Here is a 24,913-nt window from a genome sequence, read left to right as displayed (position 1 = left end):
TGAGCCGTAAGTCACTGTACACCAACCGTTGACGATGTATGAGAGGGCGGGCCGCTCCGCGTTCCGTTGTGGATACCCTAGGAGTACAGTGGGTACTTTGCGGCAAACTTCTGTTGCACTCAGTGTGTAGATTGGTCTGCACCACGGAACATCTATATCACCAAAAGACACTCGAGTCTCAAGCGACAAAATCATATTCACGTGAACATCTTATCAACATCCTAACACGCTTGCGGTCAAAGAAACACTGAAGTGATATTGCACTTTGCAATTTGCATGATTCGTGAGGACGGGGAGGGAGGGAGGACGAGGGTGGGGGAGGTAGGTAAGTCACCGTACGTGTCAAAAGCCAAGTAGGTCATTTGATGTTACATTATTACTGAGAATAAGGCGGTTTTATCTTTTTTAGTATAGGTGCACAGTGATTTAATCTCACCCTGCAAAACATATGCTAAATACTGCATACAAGAAACCTTCCAGTGTTTTAGAAAACGAGAAATGATAAATATGTCTCTGGGTTTCTCTTCTCCTGTGGCTTGACTTGGGTCACTCCAAGTGAGAACGAGGATAAAATAAGTCTTTTGTAAAAAAATTTTTTTTGATATGTACTAATCTCAGATAATATGAGTTAGATTAATATAGAATATTCTTACAAAAAGAAATTATTCTCGATAGAAAGAATGATGATAAGAGCTCATCTGATTTAGTCATCAAAATAGTTTAGGTTTGTTACCTCTCACTCTAAAGATTTGTTTACATACAGGCGGAGTTTCCTCCGTAATGGCTTTAGAGCAACACACATGATCCAGTAACTCAACGCCACTATATTCTTGTTTAATCACTCCGTCAGGTCAACAGGGTCTAGTAGAAATATCATCAAGATCTAATGACTTCATCATTAAAGAAAATAATAATGATATGGTATCTTTATGTAGCTATCAATAACGAAAATCAAAGTTTGTAATGGGTGAAACATTCTCACACTCATCTATCGGTGGTTACGCTGACCTACCACTTATCTCTTAAACATATGAAAATAGTGATTAATGAGCTCTGAATATCTGATGAAATCTTCGATTCCTAACAAGGAACAATTTCATCTAATGTCGCACACAAAAACTACTAAGAATGACACCTTAGACTATTGAAACTAATTGAAACATGTCATCCGTTCCTTATGACTGGATGATTTTCTCTTTATATGATCTTTTGAGAATCAGTGCGAATGGTGTATATTTGTAGCTAATGATGACAAGCATAATTGAGATATGCTCCAAAAGACACATTCCCTGGTACACGGTACAATATTGCCTCGGCTATAATTGAATGTAGGACACAATAATTGGCTACATTCCTCAAACTGAATGCATAGTACACGTTATCTGAGGCAAAAGGAAATAAAGGAAAGGATGGAGTTCTTCTGCCGACACGAGGACGGTGGACGAATTGCAGATAGAAGTAAGACGCCGGACTTTAAAAAGCTTGGCCACATCTGGTGCTGGAGGGAAGAGCCACCTCCTGAAGCTGCCATGATAGCAAGGCATCGCTCCGTCAGCAGGTAGCAGCAGCTGGAGTACAAATAGGGAAAGAGGAAGATTAAACTGTGCAGTTCCTGTGGCAGGGATGGGAGGTGGGGGGAGTAAAAATGCTGCTGCATAGATCTCCTCCTTTAATTTTGCCAGAGCTGGCACCCTATAGATGAGATGTCATTTTGTAGATGGGTCTCGTTAGGGAGGCTGCCACCGGGCTCCGGGGGCTCCGGGAACAGCTTCAAGGGCAGGAGAAGATGCAGCTTTTCTAGAGAGGGTTGCAGCGGCAGGAGCAGCAGGAAGGGAAGAGGAACCAGTCCATGAAGATGCCGCTGCAGTCATTGTCGGGGTCGTAGGCCAGCAGGCGATGCCACTTGTACTTCTGCTCGCAAGCACAGTCACCGCCACAACGCTTCGTCGTCTGCTTCCTGCTGGGCGAGAGAAATGAAGAGTTACGCCGAGGGTACTGGCTCAAGTGGTGGGGGAGGGTGGGATGTCAAGGTGGTATGTACCCTCAGACCTGGGGTGAGGCGGCTGGAGGCTGAATGGACGTGTAGGGTGGGTAAGAGCAAGTGAGAAGCTGTGTATGAGGCGGAGGAGAGAGAGGGAGGTTGTAGGTATAAGAATCAATAAGGAGGTGTGTTCCGAAGCTGGGTCAACTGACGCGAACAAAATCCGTCCTGATCTCTCTTACAGGACATAAAACCCTCCAGGCCTGTAAATGTACTCTCTGAATCCGTATGAGAACCACTAAAGATGGTTAACTTAGCGGTATTTGCCTTAACAGAAAATAAAAAGACCTCTGGTCCATACCAGCAAGAGTTAGAACAACGGTATAAATCCCAAGGTTTGTCACAAAGCAACACCAAACATTCAGGAGACAAGGCTTTGACTGTGACAGCAAGCGCCTTAAACGTCGCTGCTGAACCAGTCGAATTGAGTAGACCTCCCAGACCTAAACCCAGAGACGTCTGGCAACAACTCTAACGACCCAGACGAGGACAGATATCCACAGTCTTCCAGCCATGAAACTGGACCCTTCCATCTCCTCTCCGAGGTTCTCCACGCACACATAGATAACGACAGGTCCCACCTCACACGGATACACGGTCGGCCAACCCATGGCACATTACGAGACCATACACAAACTCTCAATCCTACAACACCAGCTGGGTATTTACTGCTCAACCCCTCCCTCGTGACACAAGACTCGCACACAAATCAGCAAGAAGTCGACGACAAAGAATTAAAATTAAGAAACATTTTTCACCCAACACACCTCAGTAAATACATGTAATTCAACATAATGTGCAGCACTGAACAAATAGACGCTTTGACCTTGTACACGCATGCGTGATGGAAAAACCCTCCAGACAGTTCAGATAAACAGCCACGGCGTCTCAAACCACACTCCACTTATATCCCGGGATCTTTCATCTACCAACGGGCCTCTACGATCAGCTACCCGCAGGTGTGGCCAGGGCTACCAGGAGAGGCTCCCCTCACAAAAATTGATGATCTTCAATTTTCCGACACCTTACTGATAATTCTAATGATGTCAATTGGCACAGGTTACTATTGCTTGCAACCTATATTCTCTCTGAGGCAGGGAAGTCCTATGTTACCAGATTACTACAAGATCCTTAGTATACCAGAACCCTCCTATATCATAGATGATTTTAACGCTGGAATTACAAACTTTGGACATTCTACCATAAATACTAAGAATGTATTAAACATATAAAGTAAATAGATACATTAAACTAATGAATTGTTTCGGTGCTTAATACCTGGGGGTCAAATTTCCTAACCCTTGTAGGTCACTCAATGTAGACCACACTAGGTATAATACCTACCACAATATTCACATTAGACAAGGTGACCCCCACAAGCAGCGATCATATTCCCATGATGGTCACTATATCAACCGCGTCAATCCTCATCACCCGGACACATCGACTGGCTTCTCAGCAAGACACCTGGGAACTTCCTCAGAAAAACAGCCCAAAATGTATGGCAAAGACTTGAAGACAACGACGATGCAAAATACAGACACATCCCAGATCTGGACAACAGTACAAACATGGACCACACTTGCTTCCCTCACAGCACTCAGGGAGACTCCAGTCATCCATCGATGTACACAACGAACAATGTTTAGCTCAGCTTAGCGAACCTCCTTCCAACACATGAAAGATACAATATGAATACACACATCCCATAGTCTGCCGGGGGTACAAAAACACGCTTCCAGATAATCTCCCACAAGCATCAAAAACACTTGCACCATACATTTGTACACACCTCGGTCTCCTGTCCCATTTTAGACTCTCCTTCCCCTGTCCCACCTCTTCTTCCTATCCTCTAACCTCCCTATATAAAAAGGGAGGGAGGGCGGAGGCAAGGTGAGGTATCCGGGTTTACTGCATCGGAGGAATGACAAGTGAGTAAGGTTTGGTGACTGGTGTTGTAACTAGCCACACAGCTCGGTTGTTATCTAATTATCCTTCTGCTCTGGTTATCATAAGAGATAATAATCAAGGTCAATGAAAATGGAATCAGCCGCTTTCGAGATACTCTAACGCCTGAGCCAGACGTTTGGTAACGCAGCAAACCTCTCTGGCTCTGCCTGTCTGGTATCATCATTATCTCCCTCTCATTTTTGTGCTGCTGTATTCTCTTTCACCACTTCACTCATTCACTCTTAGTCTTTACACACACACACACACACACACACACACACACACACACAGACACACACACATACACACACACACACACACACACACACACACACACACACACACACACACACACACACACACACACACACACGTCTCCGTGATGTAGCGTTATCGCCCAGAGTCAGCAGAGACCAGCCCGTGAACGAGACGGGACAACATGAATGCAAAACTCTCTGCCCGTAACACGTACAGTCATCACACACACATACTCTCTCTCTCTCTCTCTCTCTCTCTCTCTCTCTCTCTCTCTCTCTCTCTCTCTCTCTCTCTCTCTCTCTCCACAGACTTTAAAATCGTGATAATGGACCTCCGTGGTGCAGAGGTTAGCGTTCCTGACCGTGAAGCATTCACAGGCTGCCCAGGGTCGAGCGCATAGGTTGGAATCCTGGTTGCAGCAGTCTATCCAGAGTCAATCCAGCTGTTCATCCACCCCTAGGTGTTGGTCGATAAATTGGATACCTGGTTCAAGCTCGGATATATATATATATATATATATATATATATATATATATATATATATATATATATATATATATATATATATATATATATATATAATATATAGATAAATAAAAAAAAAAAAATATATATATATATATATATATGTATATATATATATATATATATATATATATATATATATATATATATATATATATATATATATATATATATATATATATATATATATATATATATATATATATATTTTTTTTTTTTTTTTTTCTTTTTCTTTTTTTTGTCGCTGTCTCCCGCGTTTGCGAGGTAGCGCAAGGAAACAGACGAAAGAAATGGCCCAACCCACCCCCATACACATGTATATACATACGTCCACACACGCAAATATACATACCTACACAGCTTTCCATGGTTTACCCCAGGCGCTTCACATGCCCTGATTCAATCCACTGACAGCACGTCAACCCCGGTATACCACATCGATCCAATTCACTCTATTCCTTGCCCTCCTTTCACCCTCCTGCATGTTCAGGCTCCGATCACACAAAATCTTTTTCACTCCATCTTTCCACCTCCAATTTGGTCTCCCACTTCTCCTCGTTCCCTCCACCTCCGACACATATATCCTCTTGGTCAATTTTTCCTCACTCATTCTCTCCATGTGCCCAAACCATTTCAAAACACCCTCTTCTGCTCTCTCAACCACACTCTTTTTATTTCCACACATCTCTCTTACCTTTACGTTACTTACTCGATCAAACCACCTCACACCACACATTGTCCTCAAACATCTCATTTCCAGCACATCCATCCTCCTGCGCACAACTGTATCCATAGCCCACGCCTCGCAACCATACAACATTGTTGGAACCACTATTCCTTCAAACATACCCATTTTTGCTTTCCGAGATAATGTTCTCGACTTCCACACATTCTTCAAGGCTCCCAGAATTTTCGCCCCCTCCCCCACCCTATGATCCACTTCCGCTTCCATGGTTCCATCCGCTGCCAGATCCACTCCCAGATATCTAAAGCACTTTACTTCCTCCAGTTTTTCTCCATTCAAACTTACCTCCCAATTGACTTGACCCTCAACCCTACTGTACCTAATAACCTTGCTCTTATTCACATTTACTCTTAACTTTCTTCTTTCACACACTTTACCAAACTCAGTCACCAGCTTCTGCAGTTTCTCACATGAATCAGCCACCAGCGTTGTATCATCAGCGAACAACAACTGACTCACTTCCCAAGCTCTCTCATCCCCAACAGACTTCATACTTGCTCCTCTTTCCAAAACTCTTGCATTCACATCCCTAACAACCCCATCCATAAACAAATTAAACAACCATGGAGACAATACACACCCCTGCCGCAAACCTACATTCACTGAGAACCAATCACTTTCCTCTCTTCCTACACGTACACATGCCTTACATTCTCGATAAAAACTTTTCACTGCTTCTAGCAACTTGCCTCCCACACCATATATTCTTAATACCTTCCACAGAGCATCTCTATCAACTCTATCATATGCCTTCTCCAGATCCATAAATGCTGCATACAAATCCATTTGCTTTTCTAAGTATTTCTCACATACATTCCTCAAAGCCAACACCTGATCCACACATCCTCTACCACTTCTGAAACCACACTGCTCTTCCCCAATCTGATGCTCTGTACATGCCTTCACCCTCTCAATCAATACCCTCCCAAATAATTTACCAGGAATACTCAACAAACTTATACCTCTGAAATTTGAGCACTCACACTTATCCCCTTTGCCTTTGTACAATGGCACTATGCACGCATTCCGCCAATCCTTAGGCACCTCACCATGAGTCATACATACATTGAATAACCTTACCAACCAGTCAATAATACAGTCACCCCCTTTTTTAATAAATTCCACTGTAATACCATCCAAACCTGCTGCCTTGCCGGCTTTCATCTTCCGCAAAGCTTTTACTACCTCTTCTCTGTTTACCAAATCATTTTCCCTAACCCTCTCACTTTGCACACCACCTCGACCAAAACACCCTATATCTGCCACTCTATCATCAAACATATTCAACAAACCTTCAAAATACTCACTCCATCTCCTTCTCACATCACCACTACCTGTTATCACCTCCCCATTTGCCCCCTTCACTGAAGTTCCCATTTGCTCCCTTGTCTTACGGACTCCTTTCCAAAACATCTTTTTATTCTCCCTAAAATTTAATGATACTCTCTCACCCCAACTCTCATTTGCCCTCTTTTTCACCTCTTACACCTTTCTCTTGACCTCCTTCCTCTTTCCTTTATACATCTCCCACTCATTTACATTTTTTCCCTGCAAAATGCCTCTCTCTTCTCTTTCACTAGTAATCTTACTTCTTCATCCCACCACTCACTACCCTTTCTAATCAACCCAACACCCACACTTCTCATGCCACAAGCGTCTTTTGCGCAAGCCATCACACACACACACACACACACACACACACACACATATATATATATATATATATATATATATATATATATATATATATATGTCTGGCGTCCTAGCTTCGTCTCTTCGACGTATATCAACTGACTGTTATATTCCTCTCTTGTGTCTCCCCTGATGATGTGATTATTACACGAAAGTGCACTTAGGAACTTTTCGTGTTTCATTTTCCCCGTGGACTCATGGGAATATCTTGATCACGCGCAAAATTGTGATCCTTTCCAATATATGTATGTATATATATATATATATATATATATATATATATATATATATATATATATATATATATATATATATATATATATATATGTGTGTGTATATGGGTTGGTTGGGACATTCTTTCGTCTGTTTCCTTGCGCTCTCTCGCTATCGCGGAAGACAGCGACAAAGTATAAAGAAAAAAATGCATATATATATATATATATATATATATATATATATATATATATATATATATATATATATATATATATATATATATTGTTAATAAGATGGTCTTGTTTAGGGCCTCTTTTGCTTTTTGCGGTGCCAGCTAACATTAAAAGAAAATGGTACGAGATAGTGAGAACATGGATTCTCAGAGAGTCACAAAGACTCATCTTCTTGGACTGTGCACAGGAAAATTTCTTATACCAGCATGTTACTGAGCACACGAGGATGTGAGGGACTGACACTTCATCATTTTTACCCGAGCCTCACTCAAAGCAGCCTAGAAATACAAAGAGAATATGCAATATACCAGCTGGAAAAAGTGATCATGTAGTGTTTACTTTTTACTATCTGGGTAATGAGGTGAGATTAAAGAGCAGAGATGAAACGACTCAAAAACAAAATCTAACTATGATACTCAAGCAGAATCAAACAGTTTTGATCCGAAAATAAACTGATCAACTCAATTCAGTGAACTTGTTAAAGGTCGTGTAAGAATAAGAAGATGGATACCAATGGATTCAAATGCTGAGGGATAATTGAAATAACTGTGGGATGTGATTCGGTAAAGGAAGATAAGAGCAGCGCTCCAGGCAGCCAGTATTTGAAGGGCATCAGGGAGCGAGGAATGAGTGTATCAGGGTAGGAATGAAGGATCCGAGAATATTTGAAAGGAATATTGTGGATACGACAAAAGATAATGTAAAAAATTTTTCCACCAATTCATCAATAATAAACTGACGGTAAAAGAGCAGCTGATTAGGATATGGAAAGATTGTGGGAGGATGATGTGAAGATATGCGAGGAACAGAAGGACAAGTTTACTGGTATTTTCACAAAGGAATAACCCTGTAACCCTGATACCAGTGGGATGGAATGAGATGAGAATTTAGAGAACACTGACATATCGAGAAAAGACAGAAACACGATAGTAAAGGCTTTGAGCCATGTAAGACTCACAATACTGATGGAATTTTTCTGCATGTTTTGAAGAAATGCACAGATCCACTCGACAGAGGGCACTTGAAATGTTGTTCATGTTGTCCCTAGAGGAATGGGCGTTGGTAGGGGAGTGGAAGAGGGCGACTGTAATGCCTATCTTCATCAAAGGAGACTGCTAAGTTTCCGCTGAATTACAGACAAGTTTCTAACGTGTGTGCTCTTTAGAAAATTGAAAAAAGATATTCAGAAAACGAATGGATGACGACTTACGAAGTTAAGATTTACACGAGCAAGCAACAACGTGGATATAGGAAAGGGAGTTCATGTATGATGAACTTCTTAGACTTCTATGAGAGAGTGAGTTCAGTTGTAGACAAACGAGGAGCTTGGGTTTATCTGGACTGCCAGTAAGCTATTGACGCTATACCACGTAGAAGGTTGGTTAGAAGCTGGATCACCAGATAGGAAAATAGGGAAGACTTCTTCGATGGACAGAGAGTTGTCATAGTGGAGGAGGATCATGGACGCATGTCAGAGGAATCTTTTCAATATGAGTCGTGGGTCATCGGTGGCCTACCACAGGTATCAGTCCTGGCACCATTTATGTAATATGACTTATAAGAAAAACTGCACTCGTACCTGAATAGGTTTTTGCGGCTGATGCCAAGGTCATGAAGAATGTAAAACGTGAGATGGAGTGCATCAACTTACAAATGAACCTAGACAAAATCAAGCATTGGTCTGATATCTTGCTGATGAAACTCACGCCGAGCAAGTGCAAAGCAGTCAGGGTGGGAGACAGTGACAAGAAAGGCAAAGATACTAATATCATTTAGCAGGATATGAGTTGGAGAAATCTGTGTGTGAGGAGAACATGGAATTAACGTGTAATCAAACTCGTCACCAGAGTAACACTAGAACATAAAGGGAGACAAACTGTCTGCTGGCAAGTGTTAGAAATGTGTTCACGTACGTGGATGGATAGACATTAAGCGAGGTGTTCTCATTCATTTGGTGGAACCAAAATTAGAATGTACTTCTCATGTCACCGAACATAAAAGTGCAAAATGAACTTATAGAGAAGGTTTACAGGAATGGGGGAGGCGAAAAATGTGGGTACTTGAATTAAGAGTTTATCTTACAGTGAGAGGTCAGAGGTCATAGATTATAGTCCACCAAGGAAGAGAAAAGATTAAGTGGTGACAAACCACAATTCCAAAGTTCTTACACCAGTTTGGAGACGCCTCCAGTGATCAGTTCTTCAAAAAGGTGTAAAGACAGAACAGCCATGAAACTGAGCAAGGAACTTGTTAGGACCGATGTCAAGAAATACTGCTGTGGTATGTACACTCGTGAACTACTGAATGAATGGCACAAACCAAGTGAAAGTTCAAGAGATGGGAGCCCCCACGAGTGGAGATCTCCCTCCCTGTATCATTTAGATAAGTAATGCTACGCACACACACACACACACACACACACACACACACACACACACACACACACACACACACACAGACACACAGGTTAGAGCAGGTCCAAATTTAGCTCCATCATGATAACCTCGGGCAAAGCTTCCGCTGGAGTGTGTGGGTGAGGCGTCACAAGTCGTCACAGCGGCTGCCGGAGTCTGGCGACCGTTACAGCCGTTACGGAGCCTGAATATGAACATGACAGATGGACGCTCATCAACTCATAACAATTTTCTGGACGTATTTCCTATTTTTGCTATAACTCTCGCAGAAATATGCACACGTCGAACACACATGAAACGTATTCAAAAAGTAATTTAGCTTTGGTTATCACTGAAGAATCTCGAATACATTCTGGGGTTCGGAACAAGAAATCAAATTAGTTAACAGCTTCTCCCCTTTCAGGACGCACAGTCGCTGGGTGTAGAGAGACGACACATACCCATTCATGCCGGACCTTCTGTAATGATACGATAAAAAAAGAAAAATAACTGAATAACCATCTTGAGAAAAGGAGGGGATTCGAATGATGATTTTAGGACACTTTCAAAACTTCCACTTCTAGCTTGTTAATCCTATGGCTGTACGATGATGACTACGTGTGTGTGTGTGTGTGTGTGTGTGTGCTGCCATTTGAAGAAGATGACGCAGTGTTGATATTAACTATCACTGTCATTTCGTCAGATATGAGAGAAACCTTAGTGCAGGCAACCCTTTCTGGCCATGAGATCAAGGGGGTAAAGAGAGAGAGAGAGAGAGAGAGAGAGAGAGAGAGAGAGAGAGAGAGAGAGAGAGAGAGAGAGAGAGAGAGAGAGAGAGAGAGAGAGAGAGGTTATCTCACTGCTTACAGGTACATCGATGGGAATTCCAGTGAGAGGAGTGACCGTTAAACTCAGAATAAAACATGGGACATGTAGACAGATACAAACAGACAGAAACAACACAGCCCCAGACAGACTTATAGTAATATAAACATATACGCTGTCAAACAGACAGACAAGACACACGTTCCTAAACAGACAGCCAAAGAGAGAGAGAGATTCACTCCCAGAAAGACAGACATGGCTAAAGCGACAGATATCCATCTAAGGCAGACAGGGACTCAGTAAGACGAAGAGTTAGACAGTATACGAAACAGAGAGACAGACAGACCAAAGAGACAGACATACCGAGACAAACACACACACACACACACACACACACACACACGCACACACACAGAGTTAAACAAGACAGACAGACAGACACAGCCAGACAGTCTGATACACACTCAGCCAAAAAGACGGATACTGTCAGAGAGGCGGACAGACAGCCCTGCAAGCCCAGTGGACAGCCTGATACTTTGACAGTCAACCATACATCCAGTTCACTCTTCATCCACCGCACAGTCATCCACTAGTCTCTACTAATGAATCCATCCAGCCACTCATGCACCCATCATCCACTGGCGACTGACATCATCCACCCCTGCTCTCTCCCGACGAAGGCGGCGAAGATGGCGACACTGATGCTTGGTACTTACGCGCACACCTCCTGGTGGATGGCCTGGGAGAACTCGTTGGTGTTGATGATGGCTCTGACCTTGCCTGCTGAGTTGTTGGCCCAGTACGGCGTCACGATCTCCACCTTGCTCTCACACGAGTCCACCCTGCGGGAGGGGGGAGGCGCGGTCATGAGAGGGGCTGGGAAGGAGGAGGGGGTGAATGATCAAGGGAGAGAGAGAGAGAGAGAGAGAGAGAGAGAGAGAGAGAGAGAGAGAGAGAGAGAGAGAGAGAGAGAGAGAGAGAGAGAGAGAGAGCAATGGTGATAACAATGATGATAATAAAAATATTAATGCTAGATAAACAAAAATGAAGATAGAGATGATAACATGGTAGTAGTCGGAGGAGAGTTAGTTAACATATCACTGAAGACAATAGATCAAACACAGTTGTGTCGTAATGAACAAATGGGATTAGAACATAACGCGAGGTCGAGGTGACACTCAAGCTTAACACAGAATCAAGAACACATCCCCTAGACTCTGACTGTCAACAGTAATTTCAATCAGGAAATGAAACATCTCAAAGGAAATGATGAGAAAACAAGTCTAAAATTACTCCTTCACTCCCGTGTGTGAACGGTCTAATCCAGACACACAGACGGATCAACCCAGCAAGACCAGTCATCAGTCTAGTTGGATCTGTCACATATAAACTCTCAAAGTGGCTTTATAAGATGAACCTTCCAGTTGGTACGATCTCCGTCACCCCTGTAATCCTTTTTGCGCTGCCGTCCACAGGATGAGCATGGGGTGTATGATCAATTTGCCGGGGACACCGGCACAAATCAATCCAATCCCATGATTGGAACAAGTGGCTTGTGGTGACGAAGGGCGGTTCGTGGTAGAGGGGCGTCGGGGGAGGAGAGGAAGGCTGTGTGACGGTCCCAGTCAAACGTAAGAAATATCGAGGATCTTGTCAACACATTAAGTAACATACGTGTCAACTTCAGCCACAACCTTGTAAGACTTGATATGACGTCACTCTTCACTGACGCTCCGGAGGACGACTTGTGGACGACTTGTGGACGACTTGTGGACGACTTGTTGACGACTTGTGGACGACTTGTGGACGACTTGTTGACGACTTGTGGACGACTTGTGGACGACTTTTTGGACGACTTGTGGACGACTTGTTGACGACTTGTGGACGACTTGTGGACGACTTTTTGGACGACTTGTGGACGACTTGTTGACGACTTGTGGACGACTTATGGACGACTTGTGGACGACTTGTGGACGACTTGTGGACGACCTTTGGACGACTTGCGGACGACTTGCGGACGACTTGTGGACGACTTGTGGACGACTTGTGGACGACTTGTGGACGACTTTTTGGACGACTTGTGGACGACTTGTTGACGACTTGTGGACGACTTGTGGACTTGTTGACGACTTGTGGACGACTTGTGGACGACTTTTTAGACGACTTGTGGACGACTTGTGGACGACTTGTGGACGACTTGTTGACGTTCTTGTCTGAGGAACTTGTTAAGCCCAGCCTCTCCTTGTCTCCGGCCACCATCAAGAACTGCCAGTTTGTTTACAGTAAGGAGAACCGACCGTCCACAGAGGTTCAGCCTGGTGATGGGAAGCCACCATTCTGACGTGTGCAGTAATCTGGACCTGGAGTTCTTCCATGTTAAACTTCTTCCCAACGTCATACCAACACATGCTAAATGGTCTCGTTATGTACATGACGTCATTCGCATATGGATGAATGATGAAGACATCGAAGATTTTCTCCCTAGACTGAATAGCATAGTTATTTCGTTGAAGTTTACCCGTGAAGAAAAAAAATGAAGGTATCTTTCCCTTTATTGGACGTCATGGAGCACACATGTGAACCAGTTCAAGTTCAGCGTTTTCATAAAACTTACAAAATATCTGGTCATGTATACACTCCTGCTCAGCTCACCAGGATAAAGTAAAACCATCAGCGTACCACATTTGACGCCAAGAATTTCTCAACGATGAAGTCAATTACTTTTAAGAATCGTTCTTTCATGTTACCTCGAGACTCTCTTTGGCAGAATTTTGTACAATGCCAGAGAGATATTTTTTCAACTGTAAATAGCCAATGAACTTTACAGCACTGAAACCCTCCCAGTGCTTCAACTTTTTAGGACAGCCCCATCTACTGAAGGAATTCGATATCAACGTTGTATATAAGAACAGCAATACAGTAATTCACTTGTTCATAAAACACTCGCCTGAAAATTCAAATAGTTGTGTTTATCGGGCACCGTACAAAGACTGCGAGGAAGATTGCTTGAGACAAAGAGGAGAAAAACTGACTTTAAGAATAAAGTCAGCATCAGCATAGCGTTCGTGTCGGGCAAGAATCAAGTGTTCTGTTCCTGCATAGGCGAGACTTCAGCCACCCTAGTGACTGGAGCGACAACACTCAGGAAATTTGCATCTAGTCATTCAGTTGTAGACAAGAATACCATAGAATCTTGCAGTATTAAAACTCAGCTTCCATTATAATCTTGACATCAGTCTGGCCAAATTTACATGAGATCCTTACATGATCAATATCATTGTCAAAGTGTACAAGCTTATGAACTACTCCATCGCCTGACACATGTGTTCCTGTAGTAAACTTCAATGCTCTAAGGTTGAGGTTGTCTGTTTGCCACGAGATGTTGTTCACGATGGTATCAAATTCAGTATTTGGATATTCATTGTTTATTAAAATTTGTTGGACACAACGAAGTTCTTGGTGTAGAAGTTGCCAGGTTGAGCACACCTTGATTGCTCTCCTCACAAGAGGAGCGTCATTCCTGCATACGCACGAATGACGCTCCTATTGTAATTTTGAATGTATTCGCTTATGCCATTCATCCATTTGTCTTGGTAAACGTTCATGACGAACGATCCTGTTGTGGCACACACCACCACATCCAGGAAAGGATCCTTATCATTATTACTCAGCTCTACCGTATATCTCACCCTGGGGATAAGGGAGAAAGAACACTGCCCAAGTATTCCCTGCGTGTTGTAAAAGGCGACTAAAAGGGATAGGAGATGGGGGGATTGGAAATCCTCCCACCCTGTTTTACTTTACTGAAAGATTGAACAGAGAAGGGAGCCAAGTGAAGATTTTCTTCTTTAAGGCTCCAACAGCAAGGATCGAACCCGGGACCCCTGCGTGGCAGAGAACAGACAAAGTGCATCAATCAACCTCACATGAATAAGAGCACCAGGCAGTACCACAGGGGCACTAGACAGTCCTACAGGTGCACCAGGGAGTACCACAGGGCCTTAGACAGTCCTACAGGTACACCAGGCAGCACCACAGGGGTACTAGACAGCCCTACAGGTACACCAGGCAGCACCACAGGGTCACTAGACAGCCCTACAGGTACACCAGGCAGCTCCACAGGGTCACTAGACAGCCCTACAGGTGCACCAGGCAGTTCTTTTGGAGCACCAGGAGGCTTCCCACAGCAGGCGCATTAGGCAGCCCCGGAGAAGCGTGTGCACTAAGCAGCCCCACTGAAAGACTAGGTAGCCCCTCAGGTTCCCTAAGCAATCTTGAAGTAGCCTCACAGGTGCACCAGGCAGTCCCTCAGTAGCAAATGTACCTGGCAGCCACACAAGAAGTGGGGCATGAGACATCCCCGTGGGAAGAGGCGCCACAGGAAGCCCAGGAAGGACGGTTACACAAGGCAGATCCACAGGTGCAGGTGCACTTGACTCCCCCTTCAGGAGCACCAGCTAGCCTCACAGGAGCACCAGCTAGCCTCACAGGAGCACCAGGCAGCCCCACAGGAGCATCAGGTAGCCTCACAGAAGCACTAGGTAGCCTCACAGGAGCACCGGGCAGCCCCACAGGAGCACCGGGCAGCCCCACAGGAGCAACAGGCAGTCCCACAGGAGTACCAGGTAGCCCCACAGGAGCACCAGGTAGCCTCACAGGAGCACCAGGTAGCCTCACAGGAGCACCAGGCAGCCCCACAGGAGCACCAGGCAGACCCACCTGTCGGAGTTGGAGTTAGCGTTGCCGGGGAAGGACTGTCGCTTGTTGCGGATCAGGTTGAAGAAGGATTCCCCGCGGGGGTCGTCGGTGTGGTACTCCTGGTGGAGCTCGGGCACTTCATCCGCGAACGCCTCCGCCGACCGTCCCGTCCGGCTGAACGTCCGACCTGCGCTCTGCGCTCTCTGCAGTGCCTGAGGAACGACGAGGGGAGATAGTTGAGCGTGTAGAGACTAGATTACGACAGTTCTCATTTGCGATAAGGGAGACATATAGATCAAGGTACTGATGAGCTACAGATACTGCTCAGGGATGAGGAAGAGGTCCCTCTGCCTGATATGACAGGAAGACACGAGTGGTGGTTATTGAAAGAGGAGGGAAAGCTGTCCAGCTCCTTACAGAAAAAGTGCGCCAGGGATGAAGCAAGTTGCGATTACTGGGTAAGATGAGCAACGGACATGTGCTCAAGGTTCAGGTAAATCTGGTGTTGAGTTATCAATGGGTGCGTGATGCAGTGGGTTATAAACAAAACATTGCTACAAAGATGAGCACATTCAAAGTGGTGTACACGAAGGAGGTGTGAGGGAATCAACATGAACATGATAAAAGATAAGTGAAGAATGATTATGCATTTAAATGGCAAGGATAAAAACTGGAATATGATGAACATGATAGAGACAAAATGAGATCAAAATAATGCTGTAGGTGTTGGCTATATTGTGGGTAAATAACACTGCAGGTGTTGGATGCACTATGGGTATATAACACTGTAGGTGTTGGCTACACTGTGAGTGAATAACACTGCTTATGTAGGCTACACTGTGGGTAGATAACACTGCAGGTTTGGTTACACCGTGGGTAGATAACTCTGCTGGTTTGGTTACACCGTGGGTAGATAACACTGCTGGTTTGGTTACATCGTGGGTAAATAACACTGCAGGTTTGGTTACACTGTGGGTAGATAACATTGCAAGTTTGGCTACACCGTGGGTAGATAACACTGCAGGTTTGGCTGCACCGTGGGTAGATAACACTGCAGGTTTGGTTACAACGTGGGTAGATAACACTGCAGGTTTGGACTACATTGTAATGTAGATAAGGATCATAAAGGTGTATGGGTTGAGGATCATGCAAGTCGATAATAGAGGGAAATCAACACTGACCAACGGGCCATCTCGTCTCTGGAAATCATAAGGAGGGGACACAGTTCAGTCAACTGGCAGTCAATGAACAAAGTCAAATCAGAAAGTTGAGAAAAGGTGTTCCCATGGTATTAGGAAGGACCACATATATAGTAAGAACATTTGTAATCTTAATGTCTCACACTTGACCCTGACAGCATCATTTACCCTAGCTGGCCCTAGGCCTCAAGCCAACGGTTAGTTTAGCAAACTACCAATTGGGTGAATGATAACGGGAGGACAGAATTATTCATTGGTGCATTAACTAAAAGTAGACACAGTCTTGAGACAAAATGATGATGGAGATCTTTGAAGCCAAGGGAGTTACTTAACCATCCACTGGATTCAGAGTCGGATGGTGGACGGTGGACCTGGGACCGACACAGGTGGATGGATTATGATGTCATTAATGAGGAAAGTCATACCAGGAGCTGTAGTAACCACAGAAGTGGAAAGTAATAATGATGATTAAGTAGACGTTTGATAAACTGGTGATCTATAGAGAGCGCCATAGTGAAGTTGTTTGTATGAATCATCTGTTGTTGTAGAAAACAGGATTGCAGAGGGCAATGTTGTGGCGAGGGTGACTGGTGGTGACAGTTATGGTGGTGAGGGTGACTGGTGGTGATAGTGATGGTGACTGTGATGGTGAATGTGATGGTGGTAGTGATGGTGGTGGTGGGGGGTGACTGTGGTGTGATTTTGATGGTGGTGAGAGTATCTATGGTAATGATGGTGATGATGGTGAGGGTGAGTGTGGTGGTGGTAGTGATGGTGGTGAGGTTGAGTGTGGTAATGAGTCATTTAGGTGAGGGTGAGTGTGGTAATGACAGTGATGATTGTGAGGGTGAGTTTGGTGGTGAGGGTGAGTGTGGTGGTGAGGGTGAGTGTGGTAATGACAGTGATGATGGTGAGGGTGAGTGTGGTGGTGAGGGTGAGTGTGGTGGTGAGGGTGAGTGTGGTGGTGAGGGTGAGTGTGGTGGTGAGGGTGAGTGTGGTGGTGAGGGTGAGTGTGGTGGTGAGGGTGAGTGTGGTGGTGAGGGTGAGTGTGGTGGTGAGGGTGAGTGTGGTGGTGAGGGTGAGTGTGGTGGTGAGGGTGAGTTTGGTGGTGAGGGTGAGTGTGGTGGTGAGGGTGAGTGTGGTAATGACAGTGATGATGGTGAGGGTGAGTGTGGTGGTGAGGGTGAGTGTGGTGGTGAGGGTGAGTGTGGTAATGACAGTGATGATGGTGAGGGTGAGTGTGGTGGTGAGGGTGAGTGTGGTGGTGAGGGTGAGTGTGGTGGTGTGGGTGAGTGTGGTGGTGAGGGTGAGTGTGGTGGTGAGGGTGAGTGTGGTGGTGAGGGTGAGTGTGGTGGTGAGGGTGAGTGTGGTGGTGTGGGTGAGTGTGGTGGTGAGGGTGAGTGTGGTGGTGTGGGTGAGTGTGGTGGTGTGGGTGAGTGTGGTGGTGAGGGTGAGTGTGGTGGTGAGGGTGAGTGTGGTGGTGAGGGTGAGTGTGGTGGTGAGGGTGAGTGTGGTGGTGAGGGTGAGTGTGGTGGTGAGGGTGAGTGTGGTGGTGAGGGTGAGTGTGGTGGTGAGGGTGAGTGTGGTGGTGTGGGTGAGTGTGGTGGTGAGGGTGAGTGTGGTGGTGAGGGTGAGTGTGGTGGTGAGGGTGAGTGTGGTGGTGAGGGTGAGTGTGGTGGTGAGGGTGAGTGTGGTGGTGAGGGTGAGTGTGGTGTGTGGGTGAGTGTGGTGGTGTGGGTGAGTGTGGTGGTGAGGGTGAGTGTGGTGGTGAGGGTGAGTGTGGTGGTGAGGGTGAGTGTGGTGGTGTGGGTGAGTGTGGTGGTGAGGGTGAGTGTGGTGGTGAGGGTGAGTGTGGTGGTGAGGGTGAGTGTGGTGGTGAGGGTGAGTGTGGTGGTGAGGGTGAGTGTGGTGGTGAGGGTGAGTGTGGTGGTGTGGGTGAGTGTGGTGGTGAGGGTGAGTGTGGTGGTGAGGGTGAGTGTGGTGGTGAGGGTGAGTGTGGTGGTGAGGGTGAGTGTGGTGGTGAGGGTGAGTGTGGTGGTGTGGGTGAGTGTGGTGGTGAGGGTGAGTGTGGTGGTGAGGGTGAGTGTGGTAGGGACTCACTCACCTGCTGTGATATGTCGACGTTGTCGAAGAAGCTGCCATACATTCGTCTCATGAGGGCCTTGTTGTCCTCGATGAACCGCTCGATCTTGTCCCTGCAACACAAGTGTACTTAGTGTTACCCGAGCAACACCTGCCTCACAACACTTTACCATCACTTCAGCAACACCTGCCTCATAACATCACACCACAATCCGAGCAACACCTGCCTCACAACACTTTACCATCACTTCAGCAACACCTGCCTCATAACATCACACCACAACCCGAGCAACACCTGCCTCACAACACTTTACCATCACTTCAGCAACACCTGCCTCATAACATCACACCACAACCCGAGCAACACCTGCCTCACAATACTTTGCCATCACCTCAGCAACACCTGTCTCATAACATCACACCAAAACCCGAGCAACACCTGCCTCACAACACTTTGCCATCACTTCAGCAACACCTGCCTCATAACATCATACCACAACCCGAGCAACACCTGCCTCACAACACTTTGCCATCACCTCAGCAACACCTGCCTCATAAAATCACACCACCACCCGAGCAACACCTGCCTCACAACACTTTGCCATCGTTTCAGCAACACTTACCTCACAACACTTCTCGAACACCCCGGTAACACCTGTCTCAAAACAACTCATTATCCTAAGAACATCTGCCTCACAACGCTTCACCGTCACCCCGCAGCACTTATTTCACAACTGCTTTCTATGACTCCAGCAACAACTGCCTCACAAACAACTCCAAGACCCACGCTCGTCCAAACTCAGACATCAACTTCTGAAGGTCCTGACTTGAATCTGCCACCAGCGCTGTGTCATCAGCAAACAACAACTGACTTGTCCTTGTCTTTCCCTCACTCACGAGAAACTACATAAATGCCTTTCTCTCTCTAAGACCCTCGCATTTACCTCCCTCACCAACCCATCCATAATCTCGTGATAGAATCTCTTCATTACTTCTGACAGCTTTCCTCCTACACCATATATTCGTGATTTCTCTAGGTTCATAAATGCTGCCACATACAACTCCTGTGTTTGTAAGCGTTTCTCGCACATATTCATCGAAGCAAACATCAAATCTACATCTTTTACCACTGCTGAAGCCACCGAGTACCTCCTAAGTCCGATTTTCTGTGCATGACACCATCCTCTCAATCACCTCTCTTTCATCTTTGCCAGGTACACTCCACAAACAAATACCTCTGTAAGTCGAACATTCACCTTTTCCCCCCTTGTCTTTATTCGTGAATTCCGCAAATTCTCAGTTGCCTCACCTTGAGCCAGACGTGCATTAGAAATTCTATCTCACCAATCAACAATTCAGTCACCCATTTTCTTAAGAAAATCAGTCGCAGTATCATCTTGATCTGCCTTGCCACATTCCATCTTATGCAAGCTGTCACTACGTCATCTTTTTTCACCAAACCTCTCTCCATGATGTCGCATACCTCCCCGACCCAAACACCCGATATCTGCCACCGTCATCACACACACACATCCAACAACCCTTCAAAGCATTCGCTCCATCTCCTCTTCATCTAATCTCTACCTGCTACATTTTCCTCATTTGCCTCTTTCTCATGTAGTCTCACTATTACCCTCCTTCTAAAACATTATCTTATTTCCCCTTTTGTTTGCTGATACTCGCTCACCCCTGCTATCAAATGCCATCTTTTTCAGCCCAGCATCCTCCTCTTGACCTCCGGCCTCTTCCTCCTGTACATCTCCCCATCACTCACACTTCTTCCCTATATGTGCCACCCATAAACCTCCCTTTTATCTTTCACGAGCAACTCTACTATGTCATCCCATCACTCAAAACTCTTTCTCAACTGCCCTCTTCCCACCTACCGCATACCACATGCTTCTCTCGTATATGCCATCACTGCTTCCATAAATACCTCCCATTCCTCACCCATTCCTCTCCGATTCCCTTAGCTTCGTTTGCTCTCACCTTTTGCCATTCCTTTCTCAGTCTCTCACACAAGCCTCTTCCCTGCTCACTTACTTTCGCCACCCGCTTCTCATCCGTATCATTTCCTCCTTACCGAAAGCCTCTACAAATCTTCACTCTCGCCTCCGCCAGGTGATGATCAGACATTCCACCAGCCCCTCTCAGCACGTTCACATCCAAGAATCTCTCATTTGCACGCCTGTCAGTTAGTACGTATTATAGCAATATCCACTTACCATCTTTCCTCCTCATCCACCTATACTTTGGTTATTCGTCTTAATCCAGGCATTCCCAGTCACCAGTCGTTTTTCGGCACAGAACTCCACAAACTGTTCATCATTTTCATTCACATCACAGAAAATTCCATGTCTTCCCCAGCTGTATCCTCAACTACATTATCCACTTTCGCATTCCGTCACCCATCACTAATACCCTGTCTCTAGCATCTAGACTGCTGACACTCAGCTTCTTCCAAGACACTTGCACCTCTTTGTCATACTTCTCGTGGCCGGGTGTATAACCAGCTAATAATCACCCACCTCTCGTAATCCACTTTTATTTCTACCCACAATAGTCTGGAGCTCATTTCCTCACACTCATTTTACAAGTTCATCCAGCTCCTTCTTCAGCATTACTACTACCCCTTCCTTAGCTCTCGCCCTTGCGCTAACCCCTGACTTTACTCATAAGACGTTTCCTAACCATCCTCTCCCCCTTCCCATTAGAATTGTTTCGCAAAGAACTAGAACATATAAGTTTCTTTCCATACCACTTATCTCTCTTCTCTTCTCACCTTGTTTACATCCACACACATTCAGACGCCCCAATCTGAACCTTCGAGGAGGATGAGTACTCCTCGCTTGGCTCTTTCTTCTGTAACAACTTCTAGAAACTGAAATATAAGAAGGGAAGGTTTCCAGCCCTCCCACTCCCATCTCCTTTTCGTCGTCTTCCGCGACACGCAAGGAATACGTGGGGAGCATTCATTCTCCCCTATCCCCAGGGATAAAGGAGATGTATGTATTCATATACAGTATATGTGTGTGCATATATGAATGGCAGTCTCGTTCTGTGAGTGTGTTTCCCTGGCGGGTGGTACTCACGCGGGGTACTGACTGCCGGCGGTGCTGCAGAAGAGCTGGTTGAGGCGCTTGATGCACGGCAGTCCACGGATGACCTCTCCCTGCACCTCCACCCCAAGTGCCAGACTCAGTGCCGTCCACAACACCTGCGGAACAAATGTATCGGGTTATAATCACCAGTACAAGACTATTGTAACATCTGTAGATAAGATAAAATGGGTTATAAGGACAGGCGCAGGACCTGGTCAACACCTGTAGATCAGACATTTAGGGTCACAATTTCACACACGGGATCTCTGCAAACTACTGCACACCATACACACAGGGTCACAACCAGAGATAAAGACCTCAACAACACTTGCAGATCATACAAACAGGGTCACAACCACAGATACAGACCTCTACAACACCTGTAGACCATACATACAGGGTCACACCCATAGATACAGACCTCAACAACACCTACAGACCATACATACAGGGTCACAACCATAGATACAGACCTCAACAACAACTGTAGATCATACATACAGGGTCACTCCCACAGATACAGACCTTAACAACACCTGCAGACCATACATACAGGGTCACAACCACAGATACAGACCTCAACAATACCTATAGACCATACAGGGTCACACCCATAGATACAGACCTCAACAACACCTACAGACCATACATACAGGGTCACAACCACAAATACAGACCTCAACAACACCTGTAGACCATATATACCAGGTCACAAAGGCGTCAAAACCTGCGGCACAGGACCCGCGTGAGTCTGTAGGTAGGAAACCTTTTTATTTCCTTAGCTTATCGAGGTCGCCTGTGTTCGCCAGCAGCTGGGGACATGAACGAACGAATGAACAAGAATCTCGGACGTTCATCATGTGTGCATGCTAAGGAGTCATGTCTGCATGACTGTACATATGACACAACCAAGACCATTTTTTCTGGAGACGTCGGCTTGAGAAAGAGTTCCACCATTACGGCCACTGGGAGTTCCCCAGGGGAGGAACTGGGGACACGCGCGAACCACAACCTTCCACCTCGGTCATGACTGGACGTACGCTTGCCTGACGTCACGCGGCGCCGGCGGCGTAATTACGCAGACTGCACACTACGGTGGTGCAGATGATGTCCATTTTCTGTTTTTTCTCTGAGAATTGACGAGATGAATATTTAACTGTTTATTGTCATCGTCTGATTCATGGATGAGATATATGGTCGTCTGTAATCGTATTTTCTTTTTTAGTTACTAATGATATTTTAGGTGACCAAAATTCAGAAATAAAAGTGTTATATAAGGCCAGAGCAACCATACGTCGTTCATCCTGTGAAGAGAACCAAGCCAGAAAACTTTCATCCTGTCAAAACCCTAACAGAAAACGTTCATCCTATGAAGATGATAATAAAACAAACTCTTAATTCTGTGAAAAAAAAAAAATATTCCTGCAAAAAACATTTTACTTATTGGAGAGAAACTGATACAGTGTTAGATCATTTACATGATACAACATTTACATCAGCTCATACTTAACAAGGTCAAAAGGTCAAAAGACCATCACAACCACCCGAGATGGGTAATAATTGTTATAGTGGTCACGGTAGTGCACAATGTACAAAACAAAGATACATCAGCACTTGAGAAACATAATGTACTTGTTCAACGTGGCACCGATGACGTCACGAGTGTCCATGGAGAGGGGAGTCATGTGAGGGGTGACGCGGGTGGGGGAGGAAGGGAGGGGAGTGATTTTCCCGAGCCATCTGGGTCAGTGTGGTAATGAGCCATCTGGGTCAGTGTGGTAATGAGCCATCTGGGTCAGTGTGGTAATGAGCCATCTGGGTCAGTGTGGTAATGAGCCATCTGGGCCAGTGTGGTAATGAGCCATCTGGGCCAGTGTGGTAATGAGCCATCTGGGCCAGTGTGGTAATGAGCCATCTGGGCCAGTGTGGTAATGAGCCATCTGGGCCAGTGTGGTAATGAGCCATCTGGGCCAGTGTGGTAATGAGCCATCTGGGCCAGTGTGGTAATGAGCCATCTGGGCCAGTGTGGTAATGAGCCATCTGGGCCAGTGTGGTAATGAGCCATCTGGGCCAGTGTGGTAATGAGCCATCTGGGCCAGTGTGGTAATGAGCCATCTGGGCCAGTGTGGTAATGAGCCATCTGGGCCAGTGTGGTAATGAGCCATCTGGGCCAGTGTGGTAATGAGCCATCTGGGTCAGTGTGGTAATGAGCCATCTGGGCCAGTGTGGTAATGAGCCATCTGGGTCAGTGTGGTAATGAGCCATCTGGGCCAGTGTGGTAATGAGCCATCTGGGCCAGTGTGGTAATGAGCCATCTGGGCCAGTGTGGTAATGAGCCATCTGGGTCAGTGTGGTAATGAGCCATCTGGGCCAGTGTGGTAATGAGCCATCTGGGTCAGTGTGGTAATGAGCCATCTGGGTCAGTGTGGTAATGAGCCATCTGGGTCAGTGTGGTAATGAGCCATCTGGGTCAGTGTGGTAATGAGCCATCTGGGTCAGTGTGGTAATGAGCCATCTGGGTCAGTGTGGTAATGAGCCATCTGGGTCAGTGTGGTAATGAGCCATCTGGGCCAGTGTGGTAATGAGCCATCTGGGTCAGTGTGGTAATGAGCCATCTGGGCCAGTGTGGTAATGAGCCATCTGGGCCAGTGTGGTAATGAGCCATCTGGGCCAGTGTGGTAATGAGCCATCTGGGTCAGTGTGGTAATGAGCCATCTGGGTCAGTGTGGTAATGAGCCATCTGGGTCAGTGTGGTAATGAGCCATCTGGGTCAGTGTGGTAATGAGCCATCTGGGTCAGTGTGGTAATGAGCCATCTGGGTCAGTGTGGTAATGAGCCATCTGGGTCAGTGTGGTAATGAGCCATCTGGGTCAGTGTGGTAATGAGCCATCTGGGTCAGTGTGGTAATGAGCCATCTGGGTCAGTGTGGTAATGAGCCATCTGGGTCAGTGTGGT

The 24,913-nt window shown here is 45.8% G+C and overlaps 1 protein-coding gene across 2 annotated transcripts in view; it reads right to left on the bottom strand.

The window, feature by feature from the left end:
- Positions 1-24,913, bottom strand: part of LOC139759813 (protein spaetzle 3-like) — a 294,452-nt gene that overhangs the window by 354 nt on the left and 269,185 nt on the right. The window contains exons 3-7 of one of the 2 annotated variants that reach the window (XM_071682292.1): positions 21,950-22,074; positions 18,880-18,970; positions 15,598-15,788; positions 11,595-11,720; positions 1-1,960 (exon numbers count right to left, since the gene is read on the bottom strand). The exon at positions 1-1,960 is cut by the window's left edge and continues 354 nt beyond it. In XM_071682292.1, the coding sequence (XP_071538393.1) occupies positions 1,798-1,960; positions 11,595-11,720; positions 15,598-15,788; positions 18,880-18,970; positions 21,950-22,074 (696 nt within the window). In that variant the 3' untranslated portion in view covers positions 1-1,797. The remainder of the gene's footprint in view (positions 1,961-11,594; positions 11,721-15,597; positions 15,789-18,879; positions 18,971-21,949; positions 22,075-24,913) is intronic. The other variant, XM_071682293.1, reaches the window with a different exon arrangement.

Source organism: Panulirus ornatus, chromosome 34, assembly GCF_036320965.1.
Source record: "Panulirus ornatus isolate Po-2019 chromosome 34, ASM3632096v1, whole genome shotgun sequence".
Taxonomy (NCBI): domain Eukaryota; kingdom Metazoa; phylum Arthropoda; class Malacostraca; order Decapoda; family Palinuridae; genus Panulirus; species Panulirus ornatus.
This window is presented reverse-complemented; position numbering and strand designations above follow the sequence as displayed.